Genomic DNA, 14,995 nt, shown 5'->3' with positions numbered 1-14,995 from the left:
ACTGTCTGAGGAGCTGAGGACCTTGTTACCAGGGTTAGTGGTATAGTATAGTAACTCACTGTCTGAGGAGCTGAGGACCTTGTTACCAGGGTTAGTGGTATAGTATAGTAACTCACTGTCTGAGGAGCTGAGGACCTTGTTACCAGGGTTAGTGGTATAGTATAGTAACTCACTGTCTGAGGAGCTGAGGACCTTGTTACCAGGGTTAGTGGTATAGTATAGTAACTCACTGTCTGAGCAGCTGAGGACCTTGTTACCAGGGTTAGTGGTATAGTATAGTAACTCACTGTCTGAGGAGCTGAGGACCTTGTTACCAGGGTTAGTGGTATAGTATAGTAACTCACTGTCTGAGGAGCTGAGGACCTTGTTACCAGGGTTAGTGGTATAGTATAGTAACTCACTGTCTGAGGAGCTGGTGACCTTGTTACCAGGGTTAGTGGTATAGTATAGTAACTCACTGTCTGAGGAGCTGAGGACCTTGTTACCAGGGTTAGTGGTATAGTATAGTAACTCACTGTCTGAGGAGCTGAGGACCTTGTTACCAGGGTTAGTGGTATAGTTTAGTAACTCACTGTCTGAGGAGCTGAGGACCTTGTTACCAGGGTTAGTGTTATAGTATAGTAACTCACTGTCTGAGGAGCTGAGGACCTTGTTACCAGGGTTAGTGGTATAGTATAGTAACTCACTGTCTGAGGAGCTGAGGACCTTGTTACCAGGGTTAGTGGTATAGTATAGTAACTCACTGTCTGATGAGCTGAGGACCTTGTTACCAGGGTTAGTGGTATAGTATAGTAACTCACTGTCTGAGGAGCTGAGGACCTTGTTACCAGGGTTAGTGGTATAGTATAGTAACTCACTGTCTGAGGAGCTGAGGACCTTGTTACCAGGGTTAGTGGTATAGTATAGTAACTCACTGTCTGAGGAGCTGAGGACCTTGTTACCAGGGTTAGTGGTATAGTATAGTAACTCACTGTCTGAGGAGCTGGTGACCTTGTTACCAGGGTTAGTGGTATAGTATAGTAACTCACTGTCTGAGGAGCTGAGGACCTTGTTACCAGGGTTAGTGGTATAGTATAGTAACTCACTGTCTGAGGAGCTGGTGACCTTGTTACCAGAGTTAGTGGTATAGTATAGTAACTCACTGTCTGAGGAGCTGAGGACCTTGTTACCAGGGTTAGTGGTATAGTAACTCACTGTCTGAGGAGCTGAGGACCTTGTTACCAGGGTTAGTGGTATAGTATAGTAACTCACTGTCTGAGGAGCTGAGGACCTTGTTACCAGGGTTAGTGGTATAGTAACTCACTGTCTGAGGAGCTGAGGACCTTGTTACCAGGGTTAGTGGTATAGTATAGTAACTCACTGTCTGAGGAGCTGGTGACCTTGTTACCAGGGTTAGTGGTATAGTATAGTAACTCACTGTCTGAGGAGCTGAGGACCTTGTTACCAGGGTTAGTGGTATAGTAACTCACTGTCTGAGGAGCTGAGGACCTTGTTACCAGGGTTAGTGGTATAGTATAGTAACTCACTGTCTGAGGAGCTGAGGACCTTGTTACCAGGGTTAGTGGTATAGTAACTCACTGTCTGAGGAGCTGAGGACCTTGTTACCAGGGTTAGTGGTATAGTATAGTAACTCACTGTCTGAGGAGCTGAGGACCTTGTTCCCAGGGTTAGTGGTATAGTATAGTAACCCACTGTCTGAGGAGCTGAGGACCTTGTTACCAGGGTTAGTGGTATAGTATAGTAACTCACTGTCTGAGGAGCTGAGGACCTTGTTACCAGGGTTAGTGGTATAGTATAGTAACTCACTGTCTGAGGAGCTGAGGACCTTGTTACCAGGGTTAGTGGTATAGTATAGTAACTCACTGTCTGAGGAGCTGAGGACCTTGTTACCAGGGTTAGTGGTATAGTATAGTAACTCACTGTCTGAGGAGCTGGCGGCCTTGTTTCCAGGGTTAGTGGTATAGTATAGTAACTCACTGTCTGAGGAGCTGAGGACCTTGTTACCAGGGTTAGTGGTATAGTATAGTAACTCACTGTCTGAGGAGCTGAGGACCTTGTTACCAGGGTTAGTGGTATAGTATAGTAACTCACTGTCTGAGGAGCTGGCGGCCTTGTTTCCAGGGTTAGTGGTATAGTATAGTAACTCACTGTCTGAGGAGCTGAGGACCTTGTTACCAGGGTTAGTGGTATAGTATAGTAACTCACTGTCTGAGGAGCTGAGGACCTTGTTACCAGGGTTAGTGGTATAGTATAGTAACTCACTGTCTGAGGAGCTGAGGACCTTGTTACCAGGGTTAGTGGTATAGTACAGTAACTCACTGTCTGAGGAGCTGAGGACCTTGTTACCAGGGTTAGTGGTATAGTATAGTAACTCACTGTCTGAGGAGCTGAGGACCTTGTTACCAGGGTTAGTGGTATAGTATAGTAACTCACTGTCTGAGGAGCTGGCGGCCTTGTTTCCAGGACAGCTGGTTGTTCAAGGACCCAGGAGTCTCATTCTCAATCACCTCATCTGTGGACAGAGACACACAGAGAAATATGCTGAGCAACTATCACATAAACATTAAACCACAACACAGCATCTCTTATGGCCGAAAAGAGCTTCTGGACAACAGAACAACGAAGCTTCTCCTTTACCCATATCCAGATAGCAGATGTTCTGAAAGAGCTGGAAAACCTGGACCCATACAAATCAGCTGGGCTTGACAATCTGGACCCCCTATTTCTGAAACTGTCCGCCGCCATTGTCGCACCCCCTATTACCAGCCTGTTCAACCTCTCCTTCGTATCATCTGAGATCCCCAAGGATTGGAAAGCTGCCGCTGTCATTCCCCTCTTCAAAGGGGGAGACACCCTGGACCCAAACTGTTACAGACCTATATCCATCCTGCCCTGCCTAGCTAAGGTCTTCGAAAGCCAAGTCAACAAACAGATCACTGACCATCTCGAATCCCACCGTACCTTCTCCGCTGTGCAATCCGGTTTCCGAGCCGGTCACGGGTGCACCTCCGCCACGCTCAAGGTACTAAACGATATCATAACCGCCATCGATAAAAGACATTACTGTGCAGCCGTCTTCATCGACCTGGCCAAGGCTTTCGACTCTGTCAATCACCATATTCTTATCGGCAGACTCAATAGCCTCGGTTTTTCTAATGACTGCCTTGCCTGGTTCACCAACTACTTTGCAGACAGAGTTCAGTGTGTCAAATCGGAGGGCATGTTGTCCGGTCCTCTGGCAGTCTCTATGGGGGTACCACAGGGTTCAATTCTCGGGCCGACTCTTTTCTCTGTATACATCAATGATGTTGCTCTTGCTGCGGGCGATTCCCTGATCCACCTCTACGCAGACGACACCATTCTGTATACTTCCGGCCCTTCCCTGGACACTGTGCTATCTAACCTCCAAACGAGCTTCAATGCCATACAACACTCCTTCCGTGGCCTCCAACTGCTCTTAAACGCTAGTAAAACCAAATGCATGCTTTTCAACCGTTCGCTGCCTGCACCCGCACGCCCGACTAGCATCACCACCCTGGACGGTTCCGACCTAGAATATGTGGACATCTATAAGTACCTAGGTGTCTGGCTAGACTGCAAACTCTCCTTCCAGACTCATATTAAACATCTCCAATCCAAAATCAAATCTAGAGTCGGCTTTCTATTCCGGAACAAAGCCTCCTTCACTCACGCCGCCAAACTTCCCCTAGTAAAACTGACTATCCTACCGATCCTCGACTTCGGCGATGTCATCTACAAAATAGCTTCCAATACTCTACTCAGCAAACTGGATGCAGTTTATCACAGTGCCATCCGTTTTGTTACTAAAGCACCTTATACGACCCACCACTGCGACCTGTATGCCCTAGTCGGCTGGCCCTCGCTACATGTTCGTCGTCAGACCCACTGGCTCCAGGTCATCGACAAGGCTATGCTAGGCAAAGTGCCGCATTATCTCAGTTCACTGGTCACGATGGCTACACCCACCCGTAGCACGCGCTCCAGCAGGTGTATCTCACTGATCATCTCTAAAGCCAAAACCTCATTTGGACGCCTTTCCTTCCAGTTCTCTGCTGCCTGCGACTGGAACGAATTGCAAAAATCTCTGAAGTTGGAGACTTTTATCTCCCTCAACAACTTTAAAAATCTGCTATCCGAGCAGCTAACCGATCGCTGCAGCTGTACATAGTCCATCTGTAAACTACCCACCCAATTTACCTACCTCACCCCCCATACTGCTTTTATTTATTTACTTTTCTGCTCTTTTGCACACCAGTATCTCTTCTTGCACATGATCATCTGATGACTTATCACTCCAGTGTTAATCTGCTAAATTGTAATTATTCAATTTATTGCCTACCTCCTCATGCCTTTTGCACACATTGTATATAGATTCTCTTTTTTCTACCATGTTATTGACTTGTTTATTGTTTACTCCATGTGTAACTCTGTGTTGTTGTCTGTTCACACTGCTATGCTTTATCTTGGCCAGGTCGCAGTTGCAAATGAGAACTTGTTCTCAACTAGCCTACCTGGTTAAATAAAGGTGAAATAAAAAAAATAAAAATAAAAATAAAAACGAGTTGGACGAATAATTTTTCTTTAATGAGTCGGACGGGAAGGATATACTAAAAACATCCGTACAGGCCCTCATCCCCGTCATTCACGGGAGAAAGAAACAAATTTCACGGAAAGAGATCGGGGTGCCTTGTGAGGATCTGCCTCTGCATTTCTGAACTGTTAACTAACGTTAAATCGCTAGAAAATAAATGGGACGAACTGAAAGCACGTATATATATCCTACCAACGGGTCATTAAAAACTGTAATATCTTATGCCAGCAGCATACCACCCTGCATACCACTGCTGGCTTGCTTCTGAAGCTAAGCAGGGTTGGTCCTGGTCAGTCCCTGGATGGGAGACCAGATGCTGCTGGAAGTGGTGTTGGAGGGCCAGTAGGAGGCACTCTTTCCTCTGGTCTAAAATATCCCAATACCCCAGGGCAGTGATTGGGGACACTGCCCTGTGTAGGGTGCCGTCTTTCGGATGGGACGTTAAACGGGTGTCCTGACTCTCTGAGGTCATTAAAGATCCCATGGCACTTATCGTAAGAGTAGGGGTGTTAACCCCGGTGTCCTGGCTAAATTCCCAATCTGACCCTCAAACCATCATGGTCACCTAATAATCCCCAGTTTACAATTGGCTCATTCATCCCCCTCCTCTCCCCTGTAACTATTCCCCAGGTCGTTGCTGCAAATGAGAACGTGTTCTCAGTCAACTTACCTGGTAAAATAACGGTAAAATAAAATAAATAAATAAAAATAAAAATGTTTCACCGAGTCGTGGCTGAACGACGACAATATCAACATACAGCTGGCGGGTTATACACCTTATCGGCAGGATAGAACAGCAGCCTCTGGTAAGATACGGGGGGCGGGGGCCTATGGATATTTGTAAACAACAGCTGGTGCACGATAGCTAAGGAAGTCTCAAGGTTTTGCTCACCTGAGGTAGAGTATCTCATGATAAGCTGTAGACCACACTATCTACCTAGAGAGTTTTCATCTGTATTTTTCGTAGTTGTCTACATTCCACCACAGACCGCTGCGGGCACTAAGACCGCACTCAATGAGCTGTATAAGGCCATAAGCAAACAGGAAAACGCCCATCCAGAGGCGGCGCTCCTAGTGGCCGGGGACTTTAATGCAGGGAAACTTAAATCAGTTTAACCTAATTTCTATCAGCATGTTAAATGTGAACCCAGAAGTAAAAAAAAATAAAAAACCTCTGGACCATCATTACTCCACACACAAATTATGGCAAATCTGACCATAATTCTATCCTCCTGATTCCTGCTTACAAGCAAAAACTAAAGCAGGAATCACCATTGACTCGATCAATAAAGAAGTGGTCAGATGAAGCAGATGCTACACTACAGGACTGTTCTGCAGCACAGACTGGAATACGTTCCGGGATTCTTCCGATGGGATTAAGGAGAACACCACATCAGTCACTGGCTTCATCAATAAGCCATCAAGGACGTCGTCTCCACAATGACTGTACGTACATACCCCAACCAGAAGCCATGGATGACAAGCAACATTCGCACTGAGCTAAAGGCTAGAGCTGCCGCTTTCAAGGACAAGGAGTGGGACTCTAATCCGGACCCTTATAAGAAATCCCGCTATGCCCTCTGACAAACCATCAAACAGACAAAGCGTCAATACAGGACTAAGATCGAATCGTACTACACCGGCTCCAACTCTCGTTGGATGTGGCAGGGCTTGTAAACTATTACAGACTACAAAGGGAAGCACAGCTGAGAGCTGCCCAGTGACACGAGCCTACCAGACGAGCTAAATAACTTCTAAATAACTCTCCCTGTCCGAGTCTGTACCAGGACGTGTACTGCGAGCATGCGCTGACCAACTGGCAAGTGTCTTCACTGACATTTTCAACCTCTCCCTGTCCGAGTCTGTAATACCAACATGTTTCAAGCAGACCACCATAGTCCCTGTGTCCAAGAACACTAAGGCAACCTGCCTAAATGACTACCGACCCGTAGCACTCACGTCTGCAGCAATGAAGTGCTTTGAAAGGCTGGTCATGGCTCACATCAACACCATTATCCCAGAAAGGGTCTACAGCTGCACCATCGAGAGCATCCTGACGGGTTGCATCATTGCCTGGTATGGCAACTGCTCGGCCTCCGACCGCAAGGCTCTACAGAGGGTAGTGCTTACGGCCCAGTACATCACCCGGGCCAAGGTTCTTGCCATCCAGGACCTCTATACCAGACGGTGTCAGAGGAAGGCCCTAAAAATTGTCAGACTCCAGCCACCCCAGTCATAGACTGTTCTCTCTGCCTTTGCAGGGCAAGCGGTACCGGAGCACCAAGTCTAGGTCCAAGAGGCTTCTAAACAGCTTCTACCCCCAAGCCATAAGACTCCTGAACATCTAATCAAATACTCTCTGTTATTATCTATGCATAGTCACTTTAATAACTCTATCTACATGTACAGTCGTGTCCAAAAGTATTGACTTTCACAAAGTCTGTTGCCTCAGTTTGTATGATGGCAATTTGCATATACTCCAGAATGTTATGAAGAGAGATCAGAGGATTTCCAATTAATTGCAAAGTCCCTCTTTGCCATGCAAATGAACTGAATCCCCAAAAAACATTTCCACTGCATTTCAGCCCTGCCACAAAAGGACCAGCTGACATCATGTCATTGATTCTCTCATTAACACAGGTGTGAGTGTTGACAGGGACAAGGCTGGAGATCACTCTGTCATGCTGATTGAGTTCGAAAGACAGACTGGAAGCTTCAAAAGGAGGGTGATGCTTGGAATCATTGTTCTTCCTCTGTCAACCATCGTTAACCGCAAGGAAACACGTGCCGTCATCATTGCTTTGAACAAAAAGGGCTTCACATGGAAAGGATATTGCTTCCAGTAAGATTGCACCTAAATCAACCATTTATCGGATCATCAAGAACTTCAAGGAGAGCGGTTCAATTGTTGTGAAGAAGGCTTCAGGGCGCCCAAGAAAGTCCAGCAAGCGCCAGGACCCTCTCCTAAAGTTGATTCAGCTGCGGGATCGGGGCACCACCAGTACAGAGCTTGCTCAGGAATGGCAGCAGGCAGGTGTGAGTGCAGAGTGAGGCAAAGACTTGGAGGATGGCCTGGTGTCAAGAAGGGCAGCAAAGATTTTCTCTGATGATTCAGAGAAAATCTTTGCTGCCCTTCTTGACGAAGGGTCAACACTGCAAATATTGACTCTTTGCATCAACTTCATGTAATTGTCAATAAAAGCCATTTCCGATTGTTTGGGGCATCCGGAAAAAAGCTTGTCCGGAGAAGACAAGGTGAGCGCTACCATCAGTCCTGTGTCATGCCAACAGTAAAGCATCCTGAGACCATTCATGTGTGGGGTTGCTTCTCAGCCAAGGGAGTGGGCTCACTCACAATTTTGCCAAAGAACACAGCCATGAATAAAGAATGGTACCAACACATCCTCCGAGAGCAACTTCTGCCAACCATCCAGGAACAGTTTGGTGACGAACAATGCCTTTTCCAGCATGATGGAGCACCTTGCCATAAGGCAAAAGTGATAACTAAGTAGCTCAGGGAAACAACTATCATTATTACATGATAGTTCTCAGGAAAATACATGGTTAAACTATTGGATAAGATATGTGTAAAAGCCTAAACACCCAGACAGGATTCAGGTGAATGCTGCAATCTCTAGGATTTAGTACCGCCATAGGTAAAGAGGGGTGTAAGATGGCCTACCGTAGTCATAGCTGGGAGGTTTCACGTCTCCTTGGTTCAACTCTGTTCCATATTTTAACTTGTGGTACTTGGCCCTGGAAGAGAAAGCAGAAACAACTGTTAAAAGATGCTGATGATTAAGCCCGACAGAGAAACATTGTCCGTACTTTAATCAGTATAATAACTTGGGATCACAGTTCCTGTTAACTAACCAGCGCATTCCTGTTAACTAGCCAGGGCCATTCCTGTTAACTAGCCAGGGCCTATATCTCTGTCCTATATCTCTGTCCAATATCTGAGAGATAAATGTATTTAACCCCTTATTTTTGGGCCTAAACAGTCTCCAAATACTGTATTTTTTAGTCTGTGTCTTTATTTAACTTTCTAAATGATTCCACCCATCTAAATGATTCCACCCATCTAAATGATTCCACACATCTAAATGATTCAACCCATCTAAATGATTCAACCCATCTAAATGATTCCACCCATCTAAATGATTCCACCCATCTAAATGATTCCACCCATCTTAATGATTCCCCCCATCTAAATGATTCCCCCCATCTAAATGATTCCCCCCCATCTTAATGATTCCCCCATCTTAATGATTCCCCCCATCTAAATGACTCCACCCATCTAAATAACATACTGACTAACTAGATGACACGCCAGTACAGGTGTAACATACTGACTAACGAGATGACAAGCCAGTACAGGTGTAACATACTGACTAACGAGATGACAAGCCAGTACAGGTGTAACATACTGACTAATGAGATGACAAGCCAGTACAGGTGTAACATACTGACTAACGAGATGACAAGCCAGTACAGGTGTAACATACTGACTAACGAGATGACAAGCCAGTACAGGTGTAACATACTGACTAACGAGATGACAAGCCAGTACAGGTGTAACATACTGACTAACGAGATGACAAGCCAGTACAGGTGTAACATACTGACTAACGAGATGACAAGCCAGTACAGGTGCAACATACTGACTAACGAGATGACAAGCCAGTACAGGTGTAACATACTGACTAACGAGATGACAAGCCAGTACAGGTGTAACATACTGACTAACGAGATGACAAGCCAGTACAGGTGTAACATACTGACTAACGAGATGACAAGCCAGTACAGGTGTAACATACTGACTAACGAGATGACAAGCCAGTACAGGTGTAACACATCATTAAGGACCTGCTGCAGGCTGCCTGTACTTATTCATCATCATCATCATTAAGGATCTGCTGCAGGCTGCCTGTATTTATTCATCATCATCATTAAGGATCTGCTGCAGGCTGCCTGTATTTATCCATCATCATCATTAAGGATCTGCTGCAGGCTGCCTGTATTTATCCATCATCATCATCATCATTAAGGATCTGCTGTAGGGTGCCTGTATTTATTCATCATCATCATTAAGGATCTGCTGCAGGCTGCCTGTATTTATTCATCATCATTAACGATCTGCTGCAGGCTGCCTGTATTTATCCATCATCATCATCATCATCATTAAGGATCTGCTGCAGCCTGCCTGTATTTATTCATCATCATCATTAAGGATCTGCTGCAGGCTGCCTGTATTTATCCATCATCATCATTAAGGATCTGCTGCAGGCTGCCTGTATTTATTCATCATCATCATCATTAAGGATCTGCTGCAGGCTGCCTGTATTTATCCATCATCATCAAGGATCTGCTGCAGGCTGCCTGTATTTATTCATCATCATCATTAAGGATCTGCTGCAGGCTGCCTGTATTTATTCATCATCATCATTAAGGATCTGCTGCAGGCTGCCTGTATTTATTCATCATCATCATTAAGGATCTGCTGCAGGCTGCCTGTATTTATTCATCATTATCATCATCATTAAGGATCTGCTGCAGGCTGCCTGTATTTATTCATCATCATTAAGGATCTGCTGCAGGCTGCCTGTATTTATTCATCATCATCATCATCATCATTAAGGATCTGCTGCAGGCTGCCTGTATTTATTAATTTATTCAACAACACATCCGCCACAATGACCCTCAACGCGGGGGCCCCTCAGGGGTGCGTGCTGAGTGCCCTCCTGTACTCCCTGTTCACACACGACTCCAACACCATCATTAAGTTTACAGACACGACGATGGTAGGATCTGGCAGTGTGAAGCCAGGACAACAACCTCTCCCTCAAAGAGACAAAGGAGCTGATCGTGGACTACAGGAAACGGAGGGCTGAGCACACCCCCATCCACATCAACGGGGCTGTAGTGGAGTGGGTCAAGAACGTCAAGCTCCTCAGTGAAAAAAATTCAGCATGGGCCCTTAGATTCTCAAAAAGTCCCACAGCTGCACCATTGAGAGCAGCTTGATTGGCTGCATCACCGCTTGGTATGGTAACCGTTTGGCATCCGACCGCAAAGCACTACAGAGTGTGGTGCGTACAGGCCAGTACATCACCCGGGCCAAGGTTCCTGCCATCCAGGACCTCTATACCAGGCGGTGTCAGAGGAAGGCCCTAAAAATTGTCAAAGACTCCAGCTATCCTAGTCATAGACTGTTCTCTCTGCTGTCGCATGGCATTGACTCAGTACTGGTGCCCCGTGTATATAGCCAAGTTACTGTTACTCATTGTGTATTAATTGACTCAGTACTGGTACCCCGTGTATATAGCCTGGTACCCCGTGTATATAGCCAAGTTACCGTTACTCATTGTGTATTAATGGACTCAGTACTGGTACCCCGTGTATATAGCCGTTACTCAATGTGTATTAATGGACTCAGTACTGGTACCCCGTGTATATAGCCTGGTACCCCATGTATATAGCCTGGTACCCCGTGTATATAGCCTGGTACCCCGTGTATATAGCCTGGTACCCCGTGTATATAGCCTGGTACCCCGTGTATATAGCCTGGTACCCCGTGTATATAGCCTGGTACCCCGTGTATATAGCCAAGTTACCGTTACTCATTGTGTATTAATTGACTCAGTACTGGTACCCCGTGTATATAGCCTGGTACCCCGTGTACATAGCCTGGTACCCCGTGTATAAAGCCAAGTTACCGTTACTCATTGTGTATTAATTGACTCAGTACTGGTACCCCGTGTATATAGCCTGGTACCCTGTGTATATAGCCTGGTACCCCGTGTATATAGCCAAGTTAGTTACTCATTGTGTATTAATCAACTCAGTACTGGTACACCGTGTATATAGCCTGGTACCCCGTGTACATAGCCTGGTACCCCGTGTATATAGCCAAGTTACCGTTACTCATTGTGTATTAATTGACTCAGTACTGGTACCCCGTTTATATAGCCTGGTACCCCGTGTATATAGCCTGGTACCCCGTGTATATAGCCGTTACTCATTGTGTATTAATTGACTCAGTACTGGTACCCCGTGTATATAGCCTGGTACTCCGTGTATATAGCCTGGTACCCCGTGTATATAGCCTGGTACCCCGTGTATATAGCCTGGTACTCCGTGTATATAGCCTGGTACCCCGTGTATATAGCCTGGTACCCCGTGTATATAGCCTGGTACCCCGTGTATATAGCCTGGTACCCCGTGTATATAGCCTGGTACCCCGTGTATATAGCCAAGTTACCGTTACTCATTGTGTATTAATCGACTCAGTACTGGTACCCCGTGTATATAGTTACCGTTAGCCAACAAAAGCATTCCTTCCGCTGTACAGGCACATCACAACATCAGGGGACTCTCTTTATCCCCCCTGTCATCGGTCATTGTAGCCTCTCTGATTTTCTGCTGTGTTAAGTCTCATGGTCATTTGAAGACGTGACGTAGAGACGTCTTTGGCTGTCAGGCCCTCTGGTCATTATCAGTGTGGTGAATTAAAATGTGAAAGGTCACAGGGTCATGTGATGATGCTGTGTGATGTAATGATGATGTCAGTATTATGCCAGGTGATGATGATAGAAGGCAGTGTGGTACGATGTCATGAGATGCAGGGTACCTCTCCTGTTTGAGGGCATACTCTATAAGATGTCATGAGATGCAGGGTACCTCTCCTGTTTGAGGGCATACTCTATAAGATGTCATGAGATGCATGGTACCTCTCCTGTTTGAGGGCATATTCTATAAGATGTCATGAGATGCAGGGTACCTCTCCTGTTTGAGGGCATACTCTATAAGATGTCATGAGATGCAGGGTACCTCTCCTGTTTGAGGGCATATTCTATAAGATGTCATGAGATGCATGGTACCTCTCCTGTTTGAGGGCATACTCTATAAGATGTCATGAGATGCAGGGTACCTCTCCTGTTTGAGGGCATACTCTATAAGATGTCATGAGATGCAGGGTACCTCTCCTGTTTGAGGGCATACTCTATAAGATGTCATGAGATGCAGGGTACCTCTCCTGTTTGAGGGCATATTCTATAAGATGTCATGAGATGCAGGGTACCTCTCCTGTTTGAGGGCATACTCTATAAGATGTCATGAGATGCAGGGTACCTCTCCTGTTTGAGGGCATACTCTATAAGATGTCATGAGATGCAGGGTACCTCTCCTGTTTGAGGGCATACTCTATAAGATGTCATGAGATGCATGGTACCTCTCCTGTTTGAGGGCATATTCTATAAGATGTCATGAGATGCAGGGTACCTCTCCTGTTTGAGGGCATACTCTATAAGATGTCATGAGATGCAGGGTACTTCTCCTGTTTGGGGGCATACTCTATAAGATGTCATGAGATGCAGGGTACCTCTCCTGTTTGAGGGCATATTCTATAAGATGTCATGAGATGCAGGGTACCTCTCCTGTTTGAGGGCATACTCTATAAGATGTCATGAGATGCAGGGTACCTCTCCTGTTTGAGGGCATATTCTATAAGATGTCATGAGATGCAGGGTACCTCTCCTGTTTGAGGGCATACTCTATAAGATGTCATGAGATGCAGGGTACCTCTCCTGTTTGAGGGCATACTCTATAAGATGTCATGAGATGCAGGGTACCTCTCCTGTTTGAGGGCATATTCTATAAGATGTCATGAGATGCAGGGTACCTCTCCTGTTTGAGGGCATTCTCTATAAGATGTCATGAGATGCAGGGTACCTCTCCTGTTTGAGGGCATACTCTATAAGATGTCATGAGATGCAGGGTACCTCTCCTGTTTGAGGGCATATTCTATAAGATGTCATGAGATGCAGGGTACCTCTCCTGTTTGAGGGCATACTCTATAAGATGTCATGAGATGCAGGGTACCTCTCCTGTTTGAGGGCATACTCTATAAGATGTCATGAGATGCAGGGTACGTCTCCTGTTTGAGGGCATACTCTATAAGATGTCATGAGATGCAGGGTACCTCTCCTGTTTGAGGGCATACTCTATAAGATGTCATGAGATGCAGGGTACCTCTCCTGTTTGAGGGCATACTCTATAAGATGTCATGAGATGCAGGGTACCTCTCCTGTTTGAGGGCATACTCTATAAGATGTCATGAGATGCAGGGTACCTCTCCTGTTTGAGGGCATACTCTATAAGATGTCATGAGATGCAGGGTACCTCTCCTGTTTGAGGGCATACTCCAGCATCTTAATCCTCCTGACGAGATCCTTCTTCAGGTTCTCCTGTCCGTTCCTCTCTCCCTGCAGGAAGGCTATCTGGGCCTGAGGAGAGACACACACTATTAACACTAGGCTTGGGTAGTATACCATATATACACTAGGCTTGGGTAGTATACCATATACACACTATTAACACTAGGCTTGGGTAGTATACCATATACACACTATTAACACTAGGCTTGGGTAGTATACCATATACACACTAGGCTTGGGTAGTATACCATACACACACTAGGCTTGGGTAGTATACCATATACACACTATTAACACTAGGCTTGGGTAGTATACCATATACACACTATTAACAATAGGCTTGGGTAGTATACCATACACACACTAGGCTTGGGTAGTATACCATATATACCATATACACACTAGGCTTGGGTAGTATACCATATACACACTATTAACACTAGGCTTGGGTAGTATACCATACACACACTAGGCTTGGGTAGTATACCATACACACACTATTAACACTAGGCTTGGGTAGTATACCATATACACACTATTAACACTAGGCTTGGGTAGTATACCATATACACACTAGGCTTGGGTAGTATACCATATACACACTATTAACACTAGGCTTAGGTAGTATACCATATATACACTATTAACACTAGGCTTGGGTAGTATACCATATATACACTATTAACACTAGGCTTGGGTAGTATACCATATACACACTATTAACACTAGGCTTGGGTAGTATACCATATATACACTATTAACACTAGGCTTGGGTAGTATACCATATACACACTTAACACTAGGCTTGGGTAGTATACCATACACACACTAGGCTTGGGTAGCATACCATATACACACTAGGCTTGGGTAGTATACCATATACACACTATTAACACTAGGCTTGGGTAGTATACCATATACACACTATTAACACTAGGCTTGGGTAGTATACGATATACACACTATTAACACTAGGCTTGGGTAGCATACCATATACACACTAGGCTTGGGTAGTATACCATATACACACTATTAACACTAGGCTTGGGTAGTATACCATACACACACTAGGCTTGGGTAGTATACCATATACACACTATTAACACTAGGCTTGGGTAGTATACCATACACACACTAGGCTTGGGTAGTATACCATATACACACTAGG

At 45.4% G+C, this 14,995-nt stretch overlaps 1 protein-coding gene across 2 annotated transcripts in view; it reads right to left on the bottom strand.

Moving 5' to 3' along the window:
• The window catches only part of LOC129828589 (striatin-like), a 153,453-nt gene that overhangs the window by 92,241 nt on the left and 46,217 nt on the right, over nucleotides 1-14,995 (bottom strand). For both annotated transcript variants that reach the window (XM_055889641.1, XM_055889642.1), the window contains exons 2-4: nucleotides 13,793-13,896; nucleotides 8,295-8,368; nucleotides 2,434-2,512 (exon numbers count right to left, since the gene is read on the bottom strand). In XM_055889641.1, coding sequence (XP_055745616.1) covers nucleotides 2,434-2,512; nucleotides 8,295-8,368; nucleotides 13,793-13,896 — 257 coding nt within the window. The remainder of the gene's footprint in view (nucleotides 1-2,433; nucleotides 2,513-8,294; nucleotides 8,369-13,792; nucleotides 13,897-14,995) is intronic.

Source organism: Salvelinus fontinalis, chromosome 30 (assembly GCF_029448725.1).
Source record: "Salvelinus fontinalis isolate EN_2023a chromosome 30, ASM2944872v1, whole genome shotgun sequence".
Taxonomy (NCBI): domain Eukaryota; kingdom Metazoa; phylum Chordata; class Actinopteri; order Salmoniformes; family Salmonidae; genus Salvelinus; species Salvelinus fontinalis.
This window is presented reverse-complemented; position numbering and strand designations above follow the sequence as displayed.